The sequence below is a fragment of the Callospermophilus lateralis genome, chromosome 17, assembly GCF_048772815.1.
Source record: "Callospermophilus lateralis isolate mCalLat2 chromosome 17, mCalLat2.hap1, whole genome shotgun sequence".
Classification (NCBI taxonomy): Eukaryota; Metazoa; Chordata; class Mammalia; order Rodentia; family Sciuridae; genus Callospermophilus; species Callospermophilus lateralis.
This window is the reverse complement of record NC_135321.1, coordinates 58060736-58079172: the sequence shown is the minus strand read 5'-3', so window position 1 is coordinate 58079172 and position 18437 is coordinate 58060736. Positions and strand designations below refer to the sequence as shown.

At 47.7% G+C, this 18437-nt stretch overlaps 1 protein-coding gene across 1 annotated transcript in view; it reads left to right on the top strand.

The window, feature by feature from the left end:
* LOC143382664 (NUT family member 2F-like) overlaps positions 1-14318 on the top strand; it is a 31081-nt gene extending 16763 nt beyond the window's left edge. The window contains exons 5-10 of the mRNA XM_076836884.2: positions 8662-9191; positions 10284-10412; positions 11453-11592; positions 12128-12444; positions 12838-12954; positions 13635-14318. Coding sequence (XP_076692999.2) covers positions 8662-9191; positions 10284-10412; positions 11453-11592; positions 12128-12444; positions 12838-12954; positions 13635-14318 — 1917 coding nt within the window. The remainder of the gene's footprint in view (positions 1-8661; positions 9192-10283; positions 10413-11452; positions 11593-12127; positions 12445-12837; positions 12955-13634) is intronic.
* The last annotated feature ends 4119 nt before the right edge of the window (positions 14319-18437 follow it).

Genomic DNA, 18437 nt, shown 5'->3' with positions numbered 1-18437 from the left:
CACTTGGGTGTTTTACAATCATGACCAAGAGGAGGAGGAGGAAGAAGATGAGGAGAGAGAGAGGAAAGAGAGAGAGAGAGAGAGAGAGAGAGAGAGAGAGAGAGAGAGAGAACAAAAGAAAGGCAACTGCCCTTATGACAGCCCTACAGATGGCTAAGTCCAGTAGACAAGGTCCCCAGAGTGGTATTGCTCCAAACATAGCTGGCTAGAACTGAGGCCAAGAGGGACATTACAAGAAAGACTGCCCATGAAACAGAGCAATGCCACCAACACCCTAACCTGTCACTGAAGTGGATCACAGGTGGTTAGAATATGCACACAGGCAAGGACCAGTGGACAAATCCCTCACTTCAAACAGTCCAACAATAGGAATGATGGGTCCTAGGGAATCCTTCTTAGGTTCCAACTATTCAGACTGTTTTATTTCTGTACAGGAGCCCAGGATGACCTTGACTGTCAAGGAACGGAAAATTAATTTCTTTCTTGACACTGGTACCATTTTTTCTAATGCCTCTCAAACCTCTGATAAGTCCATCTAATTGACCTTGACTCTTCTACCCCTGCCTCAGGAAGACCTGAGCCTGGCAGGCCAAAACCAAAGTGAGCTGAGGCAGGCCGATCTGCTATCCTTCTGCAACAAATCCTGCCCACAGTGGGGATGCCCACTGCACAACTTTTCCAAACCCCAATTAGCATAAACTTGACCAATAGTATTGGTTCTCCTTCCAATTAATAAAGACAATAAATATTTTTTACTCAGGAAAAAGTGAAATTGAACCAATGGAATTCCCAAGTGCAAAACAATTTCTGACTAGCTACATGCGTTTTTTAGAATATTTATTTTTTAATTACAGATGGACACAATATCTTCATTTTATTTTCATGTGGTACTGAGGATCAAACCCAGTGCCTCATGCATGCTAGGTGAGTGCTCTACACACCTCTGAGATAAAACTTCAACTCACAACCCTGCATTTCCATGAATTCTAAAGACAATTGTGCAGTGTGAGAAAGGTTGTCTAGTGTTGCATTTCACATGGTGTAATACGGAAATGACACATTAAGATATCATAAAACAGTGCATAAATACTTTTCTGTCTTTACTGAATTCAAGAGGTTTAAAGATGTATGAAGTTTTGAAGCACTTTGGTGATGGCTTTCCATGATAGAAAGTTGCTGTCTCAGGGTGCCAGGAACATATGGGGAGGCCTGCTAATGCTACAATCTGAGAGCCACTGGTACTCCAACCACAGAACTGCTAATACTAAGGGAGCTAGTTGTACTCTGCCTATTTGTGATTGCATCTAATTTAATCCAAAGAAGCCTAAGATGTTTGAGAACGTCTTCTCTCCTGATGCTAATTCTGAATTTCATTCCTGCCCCATATATACCAGGATATGTAGGTTTTAATGCTTAGTGGGTGAACAACATGCAGAAAGGGCACTAAGAGAACAACTTCCTCTGTAAGCAGTCCAAACAAGTGTTCATGCAGGTTTACTCATCTGAGAGTTCTTCAGTTCTTCCAAATAATGTCCCCTCTGCACATCACCACATCAGCCTACATCTACCTGGAGAAGGCCACATTTTCTTGCAGCAGTGCACTTTGTGCTTACTTCTGAATCTAGGCCTCAGGGCCCTCTTCTGTATATTGACAATTCTTCCTTATTTACTTTCCCTTATTCCTTGAAACAAAGCTCTATTACATCTTGTGGTTCTTGTTTACACTTTCAGTGTTACCTGTACTTCACATATGATACCACACATACATATATACATATGTATGTATAGATTCATATGTCTACTTATACACATATATGTGTTTTAATTCAAATTACAAGGGTGAATATTGTTTACTGGCTGTATCATGAATGACTTGCTCAATAGAATAGTGGCTTTCTGGGGTGGAATTTATTTCTGGTTACCATGGGCATGACATGGAATCAGGGAGAGTGATTAAGGAGAATAACTGGAAAGAAAATTGTTTGTGAGAAAATAGTTATCAAAATAGTGCCCAGTCTGGGTTCAAATATCTTTGAGACTTAAAACAACACTTGTATTCCCAATTATCTAGATGCAAGACTCTGGATGAGAAACCTAATTACTCTAAGAAAGATAAGGGCATATTGTTCAATGTCTACTTAAGAAAAGGCCAAGGGGCTGGGGTTGTAGCTCAGTGCCAGGGTGCTTGTCTAGGATGTGTGAGGCCCTGGGTTTGAGCCATAAGTGTAAATCAAACAAACAAACAAACAAATAAATCATGTCCATCAGCATCTACAGGAAAAAAAAAAAAAAAAAAAACTTAAAAAAAGGAAAATCCAAGATGACAACAGAAAGTTTTCTCAGACAAAAGACCCAAGAGCCCTACAAAAATTGAGATAAACAACAATGTGAAAGAACTCTTGTCAAATTGAGTAATAAACTCCACTTCCTAAAGGATACCATTAAATTATCTGCCCTGCAATATGTAAGGAGTGTTATAGAGCAGGCATTTTGATCTTTAATCTATCTCATTACATTAGTCATCTTTCTGTGGCTTTGAAAGCATATGTAAGGTAAACCAATTACAAGGAAGAAAACTTTATTTTGACTGAACATTTCAGAGATTTCTTTCTATGTATACTTGGTCAGCTTCATGGTTCTGGAGACTCCCTGGAGGCAGAACATCATGGCAGAGATCACATATTGGAGTAATGCTGCTCACCTCATGGCAGCTGGGAAGTAGACAGCATGAGGCCAGGGTCCCAATATCCCCCTCAAGGGCATGTCCACGACCATGCAACCTCCTTCCAGTAGGACCCACCGCCTACTGTTTCATCACCTCTCAATATTGCCAGAAGCTTATGAGGAAATGTTTGTAGACCTTTCGTGGATATTTAAGATCCAAATCACAACACATACCTCATTCTATACTTCCTACATCAGGATGCATATGCCTAACACTGTATGCTGGTATTTGGAATTCACAGCTGTGACTTAAGCAAGGTCAAACTGGGTCTCACATGTGGACTGGTGTGAATCATACAGAGATATGGGATTCTGACTACACTCTGGCAGTGAATGAACACTTTGGTTGTTATCTCTTTGGGAGGGGTAAGCACATTTCATGAGAGGGTGGAAGAGAGAGCCAACTCCAAGCGGTAGTAGTTCAGTTTATCAGTCGGTTCTCTGCTTCTCAGGCACATATCATAACTGTCTTTCCTGAACTTCTCTGAAAATTGTTTCAGCCAAACTTAATTTTCTGCTTGTCCAGATTGAGACATGTTGGATTCTATAAAAAAGATTATTCAATGTTACTGTAATAGTTAATTCCATGTACTGATTTGGCTAGGCACAAATACCCAGCAGTTTGGGCCAAACACCAGTTAAATGTTACTGTGAAAGTTTTTGTTTTGGGCATGGGGTGGGAATTCCTATATCCACTCAGTGGACTTTGATTAAAACAGATTACCTTTCACTGTCGGAGGGGTCTCATCTACTTCATACATATAAGGCCCCAGGAATCAGACATCAATTGCCATGTCCCTTAAGTATATCTACTAACAGACACCTAAATATTTTTCCTCTTCACAACTATTGCTACTACTTCAAGACAAATACACACACACATACACACACCTGAGGTGGGGTAGTTAATACAAACTCAATACGCAAGTAACTCTCCATAGGTATCTCATCTTCATATACAAGCTCACACACCCCAAATATGAAGAAATAACTCTGTCTTCCCAAATGCAGAAGCCTGCCATCTGCACACCACACAATGAATATATTCATCCTACTGCTCCACAAAATTAGTAACTGACCAGCCTTCACACACTCAAGTACATGTGCATGGGTAATAAAAATGAAATTTATTCAAAATCCCTTGTACCAAAACATGATGTCCAGAATGTACAAATATCCCTCCTCCATTTCCCAACTATAATAATCACATTGCAAGTGCAGAGAAAACTACCCAAATGCCTTCCTTAACATAGCCCATATGCAAACACATGTATATCCAAACTCCCCAGGGTGTGTGAGTGGAAAAACTATATATATATATATACAAGACCACCACAAGTAAAATATTACAAAAACCAGAGCTGTCTTTCCCTTGATCTCCGATATCCACACAGAACAAGAAGATGACCATCACCACTTCATCTGACCCACACTTCTGAACACATACCACATTCTCGTCAGGCAGTCGAAACAGAGCAAGATCCAAATTACGAATGCACATCAACACATTAGGGACCCCACCACCCCATCAAAGGAACAGCGAAAACAACCAGAGCCCTCTGAACCCCTACTAACCCTCCAGGACCAGTGCAGCGTCTCATGTTCTCACCCAAATAACCACCCCGTGATCTCACGCCTATCAAAACGGATGGAAAACTTCCTGGCACCCAGAAATATCCACAGGGGCCCCCAACAGCCCACCAACGCATAGGTGAGACCATATCATCAACTTCACTGCCGCCATATACAAGCACCACAAATTAAGAAGACAACATGACTCTCTTTATTGCACACGACTTGTGGTCACCCGGTTCTCCCATCATCATTTAGGTGCTCTGTCCAGACGAGCCCCCCAACAGCCCACCTACGATGGCCCTTCAATCACGGGGTGACTACAGCAGACTCAGCACACTTGGCTCAGTGTGTTCCCTTCTGCAAAGTTGCTAAGGACAGGGAAATAGCATCCTTCAGCTAACAACCCGGATGCCAGTTGGCAGTGTCCCCAACATTCACAGGTTTCAGGCGGAACAAGAAGATGACAGTCACCACTTTGTCAGACACCTACAGGAGCCTCAGACCTGCTGACCAGGACCGCGCTTCTCAGGCACCAAACAGGTGCCCTGGAGCCGGGTTTCACACAGGCTGCAAGGGACATGGATGGAGGATGCTTCCACGTGGGCGCCGCACTGGCCATCTCACCCCTCACTGCCAGGCCTGCTGTGAGGGGCCTGCATCCCTGGGGAGGCAAGGCCGGGCCTGGGCTGCCTGGCGAGGCACAGGGGCCAGAGGAACGGGCAGGGACATAGTGGGAACAGAAGAGGTTCGCGGGTCCAGTACCTAGAGGCTTATGGGACTGAGTCTGGATGCCGCCATGGGAGCCCCGCTGGCCTTGGGAACCTGCTGTCTGTGCTCGCGCCTGTGCCTTTCCCAGCAGGAGCCCCAATGGATGTTGGAGCCTTTGCATGGCAGCCTGTGCGCGCGCCCTTCCATCCAAGCATGTGCTCAGGCGCCAGGGATGCAGGAGGGACACCCGTGGCCCTGCAGGAGGAAGAAATGGGTAGGGAAGCCTGCAAGGTGTCTCTGGCAAGAAGGCTCCCCAAAAAGAGCGTCTGGGCTGGTCCTTCTTTCAGTGGGAGCGCCTGAAATGACAAAGTGATCTTCGCAGTTACAAACTGCTCATGCCTACAGTAGAGACCACCCTGCTGCAGTCCTTGGAAGCTAAGGAAGCGCTCTACCCTGTGCTCCTTCCCATGGCCAGTTTGCACAAATTGAATTTGACTAGTGTTATCATATGAGCACCTGTGGTCTAGCAGTTTGAAGCAGTGCAAACTGATTGCATGGGTAAGGGCTGAAGCTCAGTGGCAAAGCACTGACCAAGAGTATACAAGGCCCTGAATTCGACCTTGGTTTAGCAAATAGAATTTGCTTTGAAAATCTGGTCTCCAGCATTCATTACAGCGTAGGATTATTTTTTAAAAAATTTAAAAAACCTGTGGAATGAGAACAGAGTTTTTCTGCACTGCATATTTTATATCACTGCTTCAAAAGAAATAACAAGGGAAGAAAGAATGAAAGAAGCTTCTTTTTAGTGCCTGAATATCATGGTTTGCCCCCCTCCTGCCATTTATTGAAAAGACTTATAATAAGGTGTTAATATTTCATGAACACCAAAGTGTGTGTTTTGCAAGCCAGGGATGGGAGAAAAAAAAAATCATCACCAACAAAAACAACAAGAAAAAAAACACTTTATACATAAAACACAATCCATACCCCACAGTTTTTTAGAGTATTGACTGTGTATACCGGTGATTTTGTGGATCATGAGAGCCATGCTTCACTGGTCCTGCCCATCATTGGAAGCAAAGACAATTTGGTTGTTGAAAGAGAGGGTCACCTGTCACACCCCTCTCCTGTGGATTTTAGAAACTACTTCAAAATGACCCGGAGGCACACACCACTTGTGTCACCCCTGAATTGCCTGAAGGGAACTCAAAGTTCTTCTATACCTATTAGAGCTCTTCCTGGAATGTCTGCCCAGCCCCCGCTCCACCCAGGCCAGCTCTCCTTGGCCCCTCCCCCGCTACAGAATGTCTGGATCCAACATTCCACTGTGGTTTACATTTAAACTTTGGCCAGTTTGGCTCAGTTGGACCCTGAGCATCTGTTACAGACAGGTCACTCTCTGGGTCCTGTACTGACGTTTCCCACTGTGGAGACTGTGAGACACTGTGTCAGGTGTCCTGCCTGGCCTTCAGAAGGAGGTGAGCCTGGACAGTCAGGGGTCTGTTATCTGAGGGTAGTCACTCCAAAAACCCTTGGGAGTAAGAATGGAGCACTTACCCTGTGGTCAACTGATTGAACAGAAGTAAGGGAAGGAAAGAGCCTTAGACAATACACTTGACATGGCCCAGGAAGCCCTGGGAAGACTGATACTGCTCATGGGGAGGAGGGCTCCTAAGACCCAGGTCCAGACTAATCCGGGGAAGTACACTGGGTCAGCAGAAAGGAGAGAGGCCACGGGATTGATTCCTTGTAGAATGGACACAGGTCACTGCATGGTTTTTTAGGCAGTCACAGATGGGGTCCCAGTGAGGCCTTCCTGGAGTCAAGATGCTGAGCCCTGTGTCCATTCTTCAGACACATGGAAGCTGCCTGGGATATCATTCTGAGGGGACTGACTGGGAGTCTCAGATCATAAGTGGGCAGGGGTCAGAAGTGTTCTTAGCTAGAAAACTGCCCAATGGGGATCTCAATGACCACAGATGCAGTGCGATATAGTCTCTGTGGGTGAGGCTGCAGGGCACTCCAACTGCCATAGTCCAGGGTCCCTCACAGACTTCCTGCCCAGGAAAACTTCTCCTTCCTTTCAGACAGCAGGTGTCATTGATTCCAGAAGGGCAGGGAACCCAGAAAACCTTAGCCAACATAGATTTGGGCCTCTGGGGGATCTTCTGAATCGTTATCACTTTCACACTCTGTGTGTGTAGCCTCAGCTCATTGTTTTCAAGACAACACAGAAGACTTTTGCTTATCTTCATGGTTTGGTTGGTACTCCATGATAAGGGAGCACATGTGGGGTGTTCTTCATTTTCCAGGATCACGTTTGAAGATGACTGGGTTCTTTTGAAGACAGGAAGGAGAATAGCACACAGTTAGGAAGGGGCTCTACTCATATTGTCATTGGAACTTAGGCAGCTGTCCTGATTGATACATGCAAGTGTTGAAGTGTGGTACACCTCCCATTCTTTGACCTCACTCAGCATAATGTCCTGGTGAACAGGAATGTGCTCCCAACAACCTTGCTACAGGTAGCAGCTGGTGCAGGCCTGAGTCTCTGGGACACTTTCCTTCCCATTATTAGGAGTGCAAAAGAAAAGGACATCAGAATGGCTCTAATTCCCAGGCCCAATAAAAAAATGACCAGTGTCTGTGAAAACCTCTGGAAAACCCCAATCCTCACCATCCCATCAACTTCATAAACCTCAGTAACCTTTGCTGGTCAGCCCAGGAGAGGATCTCCGGGACTCAGTGTCTATCACATAGACCTCTTCCCTGGGAAAGGAGCTCCCTGCATTATGGCAGCAACCAGTGAGCACTAGGATCACAGATGGCCAGGATCTGTCCCCCATTCGTGTTTGGTGTGGGAAGTGCTGGGAGAAGCACCCACATGCTGGGCAGGATGTGCTCCTGGGTGAACTACAGAATTCCTCAGCCTCTAGCTAGGCAGAGATCTAAATCAGGTGTTTCTTGTTTGTGTGTGGATGCCTAGGAATAAAGTGGAGGGGTATATAAGGAGTATTAGCAAAAGGAAGGCTGAGGAGGTGATGGGGGAATAGGTTTAGAAGCTGTCACCTTCACAAGTGACCCTAAAGTCCCGGCATCTGCCCTGGAGAAGGTCCCTTTCCTGTTGGTGAGAATGAGGAGGAGCATGGTGCCACTGAATAGAGTCAAGTTGATCCATTTCTAGGGAGTCACCTAGGAGGCCAATGGAGTGTCTGAAAAGGATGCACAAGGGGCCTCTCAGAATCAGAAAAAGCTGAGGTGTCACAGTCAACTGGGAATCCTGGTGTACTGAAAATGAGATTTCTCTGGGTAGAACTACGACTAAAGGAACGGAACATGAAATTCACTCAGGGACTTTTGCAAACTGCACAATTTCCCTGCCCAAGGGCCCTGAGCTGTGAGCATTTGTTCGCAGATTTCCACTGAGTAAGAAACTGGGGGTCCTCAATCCTGCTGTCATTTTCCCTCCCCCATTCTCCGCTTTGCTTTGCCTCCACAGCATCTGCATCACGGAGACCAGGCATGAACTTCAATCCTGGTGCCCACATGTCTGCATTCAGGGGCCTACCCTTTCTTCCAGCTGCCCCTGTGCCAACACACCAGCCATTCTGGGAGTTGCCCCTGGCACCAAGGGTGACTGCACCTATCTCCCAGGGTAACCCTCTAGTGCTGTCCACTTACCCTGGACAGTCATATGTGCCAGGGCTGTCCACCTTTGGAAAACATGGGCCACAACTGAGGCCAGTGGGGCCTCCTCATATTCAGAACATTATCCACACTCAGACACCCCTCAACTGGAGGGCCCCAGGGGCCTTCTGTGGGGGTGTGGAGCATCCTGCTCCATTCCTCACAGCACCTTCTGCCCTGAGGACCACTGTACCTGCCTCAGACAGTGGAGGGATTCAAAACTATGGGATCCACTGGCACCTGGGCCTTCGCCCTCCAGCACCACGACCATTTGCCCAGATGGCCCCCATCATGTTCCCAATGAATGCATGCCAATGGCCAGGTACAGTGTACGGGGAGGGCACACTACCCACCTTCCCAGCTGCAGTGCCACTAGATGACTCCAGCAGACCTCCCAGCGTGTATGAGAACTTCCGGTGCTGGCAGCGCTTCAAGACCCTGGTCCGCAGGCACCTTCCTCAGACTCCTGATGTGGAAGCACTTTCCTGCTTCCTCATGTGAGTGTTCTCCTCAGGCTCCCCCTTGAGCTCTGTCAGGAGGAAAAGCATGGGTTGGAAAGAGGAGGCTGGGATGTAGGGGAACTGGACGAAAGGTCCTGAGGGTGAGGGGACAAGCTGAGACCAGGGAATGAAACGTGCCTTATGTCCGGTGCCTATCACAGCCCTGTGAGTGCAGGCAATCTTTGTCTCCAATGATCATCACCATCACATGGAGGACTCAAGGTCAGAGGAGGTTCCTGGGGGTAATGTGGGCCAGGAATCGAAGTTGGCTGTCTGACTCCATGCCTCCCCCAGTCATTTCACCTTCCACCATAGACCTGATTGTTCTCAGCACCAGGGACATCCCAACCACAAGTGGGTTTAGTGGTGCTGGCTCCAACACAGAAATCTATGGCTACCCATACACATTGTCATGAACTCCTGATCAGGACCCTCTGGTGATGTCACACTCGAGGGGAAGCTGTCTTTGGATACTGCATGGGCATGTTCAACTTTGCCCCAGTTTGTAACTGCTCCCAGGCCATTCTGTGCCCTGTCTTCAGTCAGCCTGGGCCACCATGATGCTATGGAAAATTTGTGAAAAAACAAAAAGGCATTCCTTTCTCACAGTTCGTTAGTCAGGATTCCCAGGTAAAGGGTAACTGACCTAAAATCTCATGATTGCTCTCTCTTCTCCTTGCTTGAAAAGACAGCTGGCTCACCTGTGTCCTCACAGTGTCTCCTCCTTCTCCCAGAAGAACACTAATGCCCTCATGAGGCGCCACCCTCAGGATCTCATCTAACCTTCTAAGCACTAAATGCAGTGTCCAGATACCATTCCATTGGGGGTTAGGGCTTCAACAGGTGAATGTTGGGGGATAAAAACATTCATCACATAGTACACCTCAATCATATTTGAGGAATCCAATCACAATCATGCTGGTCAATGCAGCCCTTGGTGTTAAACTTTTGTATAAGTATCCTGGAGTCCCAATGTCAATACTTTGAGTTGAACATCATGGGGCAAATAAAACAAAGGTAGGAAATTAGGTTGTTGGTCTACTGATAAAGGAGGGTGACCTTGTGGACACTGATCCTGATGAATTCCAGCCCAGTGCTTCGGTCTCTGTCCCGACGAGAGCCCACCATGACCATGGAAGAGGGCCTGAGGAAGGGTTTGCAGGAATGGCAGCGCACCAGCAACTTTGATCGGATGGTCTTCTATGAGACTGCAGAAAAGTGAGCCAGTTTTCAAGGCCCAGAGCCTACTGATGGGGGATCATGGTTTGCACAGCAAGGTCTGGTACAGACTGTCACCTACCTATGTTTTGGCTCCGAGGCATCTAGCTCTCCAAATAGTGGCTCCTTCTAGCTTGAGGCCTGGGCATTCTCTCGGCAACAATCCCAGAAACTCCAGGCTCCATACTCTTGATTCCAACTCTGCCTTGAGGTTCAGGGTCAGGATGGGGAGGAGGTACCAGCCCAGCCAGAGGGTCTGCTGCTGCTTTGCTGGCTCTGCAGAGGGGAAAAGTTGCACTAGATTCACTCGGGCCACCTGCCTGGGAACTGGTACCTCTTTCTAGGGTGAGGTCCATTATAACTCATCAAAGTGGCCGCTACTTCAACCTGATGTTCCAGAAGAGGGTGGTGGTGGGGAGTGCATTGTCAGGGCCAGCCACCACCTCAGGTGGCCCCAGGACATGTCTCTGGTCCTTACTGCCTTTGCTCTATGTAATCCCAGCCTTTCTAACAAGGGAAGGGAAGAACCCACCCTCCTTGGAAGAAACCCAATGTTCTCAGCTTAGCTTTCACTTCCACATGACCCTGCCTGTAATTTGGTCTCCCAGGTGATCCTTTCAGGGCCCAAGGTCCCAGCCTCGGTACCCCTGAATTGGGTCAGGACCTCTGGTGTTCCCTGATATAAATCACATCCCTGACCAGTTTCTACAACTAAACTGATGATGTCGTTCCTCCTGGCAGAAACAGGAGAGAGCCAGAACAAGGATCAGCTAGGGGCCCTGCCTGGGTCCCTCAGATCTGATTCCCTTAAGGTGCTAGTTGATGTAGTGTTTCCCGAGAACTGTAGTTCTTCCTCTGTAGCAGCTCCCTCCTGTCACTGGCCGGACCTACTCCAGGACGCAACTCCACATTCCTGCCACTAGCTCCTGACTGGTAGCTTAGAATACTCCATCGCCTAGAATCCCACACCAGCACCTGCCTGGTATGGCTAACCTGATTCTCAGCTCAGCCTGTGCCTGCCTTACCCAAATCCCATCAAGGTTCATGGAGTTTGAGGCTGCAGAGGAGATGGAGGATCCAAGGATGCAGTTGTCAGGGGTCTTCCAGTGCCGACCTCCTCCTGCAACTCCGAGGCTGGAAATCCGAAGGCCTCCAGTCCCTGAGGCTGTCCAACAGCCAGGTAGGGTACCCACATTCACACAGTAGTCCATGATAGTGTCCAAGCAGTGAAAAAGGCCAAGGCAAGTTGTTGTCCCAAATAAGAACTTTTCCTTCAGTATTGGAGATTCCCTCTTACAAGAAAAAAAAGCCCCTAACACCTGAGGTCCCTGCCACCCAGCTATGAACTGTGTATTGACTGGGCCAAGTACAGATCTCCTTTCTCTCCTTGTCTATCCAAAGAAACAACACAAGATCTGCCTGGGACTTGGGTCCCGGTAGGGTAGAGTGCATGCAATACCAGTCACTACAAATGTCCTCCCACTTGACTCTCCTAGATGTTGCATCTGGTGCACTATTATATCCCTCGGTTCCTGGGTCAGGTTGTCCTCATGCATGGCATACCAGGTTAGGTCCCCTGAACCCCTGAACCCTGCCTACTACCAAGTGTTTGGGATGAACATGGAATCCTCACTCACACACCACTCTGGTCCTCCCTGTCCTAGTGTGCACCTCCAGAAAGACCAACACTAAGGTATGGTCTGCCCGCTCATTAGCGGCCAAAACCAAGACACCAGAGACCAAGGTGCCTGAGACAAAGGCACGCAAGTCCAAGGCACGCAGGAACAAGGTGGCCAAGACCAAAGGGCCTGAGAACAAGGCGCCCGAGGAGATCCCACCTGAAGCCATCCAAGAGTACATGGACATCATGGATGAGCTATTCGGGCCTACGAACTTTGCCACGTGGGAGCCCTCCTACTTGTCTACAGAAGAGCTTGCTGCAAACTTGGGAGAGGAAGAACTAGAGCAACAGGATGATTTATACCCAGATCCAAGTCTCATGAGCTATGTTGATGAGAACTTTGTCAACAAGGTGAGCTGGGCCTACAATCTTGGTGTATACAAGGTTTTGGCACTCATGGAATTGAGTTTCCTGGCTTAGAATCTCAGATTTATTGTGTGTGTGTGTGTGTGTGTGTGTGTGTGTGTGTGTGTGTGTGTATGTGTGTGTGAGAGAGAGAGAGAGAGAGAGAGAGAGAGAGAGAGAGAGAGAGGGAGAAAAAGAGAAAGAGACAGAGAGAGAGAGAGAGAATGTGCATGCACACGTGTGCACTCATACATGGGTGTAGCTGGTACTTGGGATATAACAACCCCATGGTGCAAATGAGCATGGGATTATTATTGCTTCCTCTTTCTCCTAGAAGTCCTCCTGACTTGGGGCCATTTCCTCCCAAGGTCACTCACACTCTCTTCCTTCTCATCCCAGGCAGAGAATATAATTCATCCTCGCTTCCTGCAAGAAATGCTTTCCTCCAAACCATATGTAAATATCTTGGCCCTAACAAAAGAACTGGAGCAGCAGGAAGGACTCACTACTGACCAGGTAGAAAGCAGAAGGAAGGTCTCCCAGTAGACCAGGGGTAGGTGATACAGAAGAGAGGCAAGGACACCTGATAAAGAAGTGCAGGGACACCAGGAATAACAGGGGTTGGGAAGAAACAAGAGGTAGACAAGAAGAAAAGGGCACCAGGTAGAACAAGGAGATAGAGACACGAGGGTTACCAGGGTTTCAGAACAGACACCAAGGCACAGAGCAATACATGGCAGACTATGAGACAAAGGGACACAAGTATACAGGAAAGGGAGTTACCACAGGTGGAGAGGGGAGCAAGGGATAGCAGGTAGATGAGGAAGGCACATTACCTTACTCATGTGGCCCACAGGATGTTATCATTATGCTGTCTGTGATGGCTCCCTGAGTGAGTCTGTTCCAGGATACAGGATGTAGGATGGGAAAAAAAAAAAAAAAAAAGAGACATGAGAGCCATGAAAGGGTTCAGGATATCAAGCAGAAAGGAAGCCCAGGAGTGTGGCCAGCAGACACTCAGTGTGTTTTTATGAGACCTAGATGAGTAACAGATCCACTTCCCACTGAAATATGATTGTCCTGATCCCTGTGGCCCATTTCATGCATGAAGAAGAGTTGGCCAGTGCCCATATCCTCCTTCATCTTGTGAAGAAGCACTTTTGCAGGTGCCTCAAGGTCATGATATGTCCCAACAGGACACAAGAGCTTCCGAGGCAGCTGCAAAACAAGGTGCAGAGAAGCGGAAACATCACACTGATCAAGGGGCCAGCATGGAGGAATGGTCCACAGAGGTGGCTTCCCAGGTCATGAAGAGGAGCAGGACCATCGAGCCAGAGTTGCTGGGTTCAAAGGACACTGCTATCCTCCAAGGCTGTCACGGGTCTTCTTCATTGGGGACCATTCACTCCAACCATCCTCCCCCAAACCGCAGATCCTCCTCCTCAAACCTGGGGAACAAAAGTGTAGTGGGTCCCAGAAAAGCCACTTCTTCTGGGCAGCCACTTAAGACAGCCAATAGCTGCAGTGTGGACGAGGACCTCCAAAGCCTGGATTTCCTCCTTATCTCCCAGCACCGCCTGCTGCCCTGGGAACTGTCCCAGAGCCAGGCCCCTCCAATAGAAACCCTGTGCTCAGGAGATCAAGCAATCCAGGCCCCACCTCCCCAGAGAGGTCTCCTCAGCTCCCACCCTCCTCCAGGTGCCATGGCCATGAAGAGTGCTCTCACTGGACGCACATGCTTCATGAAAAACACACCCTGCACTGGGCCTCCCCTCCAGGTCACTGGAGGGCAAGATGTGGATCTGGAGCTGGCTAAAACCTCACAGCCTCTGAAGAGGAAGTGCACATCATCAGGCAACCTAAAGAAGAAGAGGCCCTGAGGACAGTCCTGTTGACCAGTGGCCTCTGGGGTGTCTGCCCCTCAGGCAAGATCTCACCTTGCTTCATTCTGTTTTGGAAGGTCCAAAGGTTCTTCATCACATAGGACACTTCCTGTGGGTTCTCAGAAAAATGAAGGGAGTGGGAGGGTATAGTAAATGTAGAAAGAGGGTAGGGGGAGGTACTGAGAGGGGAGGGTCACAATGTTCAATCCTGGGTGGGAAGCTGTACCTTGTTTGACTGTAACTGGGAATAAAGGCACTTTGGTAGGAAAAAAAAAATCTCCAGCTTCTGCCTTCTGCCATGTTTTCTGTGCACCTCCATGCAGTGAGAACTGAGAGGTGATAACTGGGGTTGCTAGGACCCAGGGTGCACAGGTGTCCATTTATTGGGTCTTGTTTCCAGATTTAGATGAGTCCTCCCCCTAATCCTGGGAGAAAACAGACAAGATTCCAAAACCCAACTCATCACCCCATGGGAAATGCCTCTCTTGGTTTAGGGGATCTTCTCTGTGTATCCCTCCATGATCTTTGGCTGTTAAACATCTCCCTTACCAATCATCTGAGGGCCTGCTATGAAGAGAAATAACAATGAGGCAAAGCACATCTCCCTTGGTATTCACAGTTCTGAGGTCTGAGGAGGAACTGGTGGCTCTCAGATCTTAGTGGTACTAGTTCTGAGATTGAATGTCAGGGACCCTCAGCTCCTAATGATCGAAACTGCCATGTTGCCTTCATGGGATCAGTAGCCAGCCACTTCCATCAGTTCCCTGGAGATCATCTGACAACTGCACCTAGCAGTGCCTGCAGTTCTCCACTGCTTTTGATTTAAAAGGTGAACTCAGGCATGCACAGTGTCCTTCCAAGATGCCCATAGTATGTCTGCTTAGGCATGGTTAGGGCAGGGGCTCCTTGCACTCCACACTAAGGACCATTGAAGGGTCCCAAAGGGTTGAGTCCTGTTGAGCACTGCAGATTGGAGTCATCTGGGGAGGACCTGCTATGGAAGCAAAACACTCTGAGTGACTGTGAGGCATTTGTGGCAGCCAAGGCCACCACAGACAGGGGCACAATTTTTTATCAATTTATTGAGAACATTGGGCCCTTCTGTCTCATTTAGATGGAGAGCTGCTTTTGAGCCTTCAAGCCCCTGTGCAAGTAAATAAATTCTAGAAATAAGCCTGGAAACAATTTTTTTCTAGACATCTTCTTTCTCCACTCAAGAATGATGATGGATAATATTATTCAACTGATCCCCAATATGGCTGTGGTCTTCCTGTGTAGGCTTCCTGATGAGAAGACAAGGCCGACCTTTATACCTCTCCCCCCTACAGTTCTGACCGCAACTCACTAGGGACCCAGCAGGCTGCAAGTCCTGACTTCATCCCAAGACAGACCCACCCCCCACTCATGCAGTGCTCTGACCCTCCCATATGTAGTATTGGCCCCACCCTGACCCCAGCCTGACCAATACTGAGTGTGACTGGCCCAAATGTAATGTAATCCAGTTCTCCTACAAATCAATGAGGAAAAAAGAAGGCTACACATCACATGGTTTGCCAATCAACAAAATGTGGAAGTTTACCAAGGAGAATACTTAAATAGCAAGGAGCCCAAATTTTAGTGCCATTTGTGAGATGAAGTAATGGCGTGACTTCAGACATGCACAAAAGTGATTGGAAGTGAAGTCGTTTGTGGTCTGTCATGTGCAATCAAACTCCATGGTTCTTCATAGGGCCCAGGTTTCATGCCATCAGAATCAGGGTCACAAATTTTTATCAAGTACCTATTGACAACTTTGAGCCCCCCTGTCTCAGTTGGATAGAGACCTGCTTTTGAGCCTTCAGGCCCCTCTGACATTAATCAGGTTTCTAGAAGTAAGCCTGGAAATAGTGTTTCTGAAGACAGCTTCGTTCTCCTCTACTGAGTGATGCTGGAGAGTGGGGATGGATGGAAAAGTGTGGCATGGAGAAAGGAGGCTGGGATGTAGGAAAACTAGAGGGAACATCCTGAGGGTGGAGGGATAAGCTGAGAGACCTACATTCCCAGCCCAGTTCATCACACCAGGGGAGGAAATGGGCCTTATCTCAGGTGTCCATCACAATCCTGTGAGTGCAGCAACCTTGGTGCTCAATGAGCATCACCATCACTCAGGGGATGTAAGGTCACAGGAGGTTCCTGGAAGTAATGTGAGCCAGGATTTAGAATTGGTTCTCTGACTCCATATGATTGTCCCTCACTCAGTATTTTCACCTTCTTGCATTGATCTGATTGTTCATGGCAGACAACACCACAGCTAGTGTCGGAGATACGGGGGGAGGCACCTGTATTGATCTCTCTGGACACCCAAACACATTGTTCCGAGGAATTTCTGTTTAGGATATTGAGGTGGTGCAGAATACATGAGTGAGTACTCATTCCATTTGAATCCTCCGTGGACATGTACATCATTGTCTCAGGCTTTAACCCTGCTCCCAGGGCACTCTGTACTCTGTCTCACTCAAATAAGGCTGCCATATGTACTGCTAGAGAATGGGAAGTTGAAACCACAGGCATTCATCTCTCACAGTTCTGAATTTGGGAAACCCCAGAAAGATGGTGTGAGATTTAATGTCCAGTGAGTTTTCCCCTCCAGGCTTGAGAAAATGGCTACCTTGCCTGTGACCTCCTAGGGCTAAGAGAGCTTTAGCATCCCTTCCTTTTTCTAGAAGGGCACTAGTACTATCATAGGAAATCTACCCTGATGACATCATTAAAATCTTAAGAGCCACTGAAGCCACCATCTCATGGAGGTTAGGGCATTCTCTCATGCATTCTGCAGGCCAAAACTTTCAGGTCACAATACACAAAAACATCAAGAACTCAAGAGAAATCAGATTCCAATATAGTACTTGATGTTCTCTCTAGTATATAGAGCATGTCCTGGATGCAGGGAGCCCACATGGGGTGGTCAAAGTGACTGAACAGAAGAGGCAAAGGCAAGGCCTGTTTTGGGTCAGGTCAACTTGCAGTGAAGTGTGGGTTTTGGATTGTGACTGATCCTGATGAACCCAGGCCAGTGCTTTGGCCCCTATCTGAACTGGAGCCTACCATGAATCTGGAGGAGGGATTGTGGAGGGCTCTTCAGGAATGTCAATGCATACCTTTGATCAGATGATTTTTGAAAGGGCAGAAAAGTGTGTCAGATCTCTGGGGCTAGGCCTAAGTGCTAGGGAACGTGCGTTGAACAGCTGGCTCTGTTGGAGCTTATCACCCAGCCAGGAAGGGCATCTGCCACCACAGAGAAAACCACTGATTGCTTACATCTCCAAGCATTACTTCCCTCTACCTGGAGTGCTAGACACTCTCTAATAGTTCCAGAAGCTCTGGCCTCAATGTTCTTAGTTCCACCACTGCCTGGATGTTCAGGGTTAGGGTGGAGGGCAGTAACCAGGCAAGCTCAGGGGGTGTCCACCATCAGTGAGGTCTGTTCACAGGGTACAAGTTTCACTACCTTGGGGTTGGCCAACCACCTGGAAAATAAACCATCTTCTAGCATATGGATCACCCCTGCTCATGAACAATGCCACAATAACACCCTGATGTTTCAGAAAGATTTAGAGTTCGAAAGACATGATCATGGAATGCCAGTGTCTCAGATGCCCCAAGCACACACCTCTGGCATCATAATTCATGTAATTCTCACTATTCAAACAAATGAAATACAGCCCTCTTTGGAAGGTGGGTTGGGGTGGGAACCCAGGTGTTCCACTACATTCAGCACAGCTTGGACTTTCACATGACCTCTCCTGAGTCTTGGGTTCTTGGTATATAGTCCTAACCCCACCATTAATAGAGAGAGAGTTGTCTTCGATAAATCATATCTTTGACCAGATGCTGATGCTTGGCTTTTCTGCGTGGTTCAGGGCAGGGACATGAGAAGCCTGGAATAAGTGTGGGAGGATCTTAAAGGAATGTTCCTGGTTCACTAAGGACCACATGGTTCTCTTCAGGTGCTAAGTGATGTCAGGAGCACTCAGAATGGTTTCTGCATTGGGAAATAATCCCTCCTGGGACCAGCCCATCCCATGGTCTGAGCACTACTCCCCATGCCTGCTACCAGCTCCTCATTGCTATGAAGCT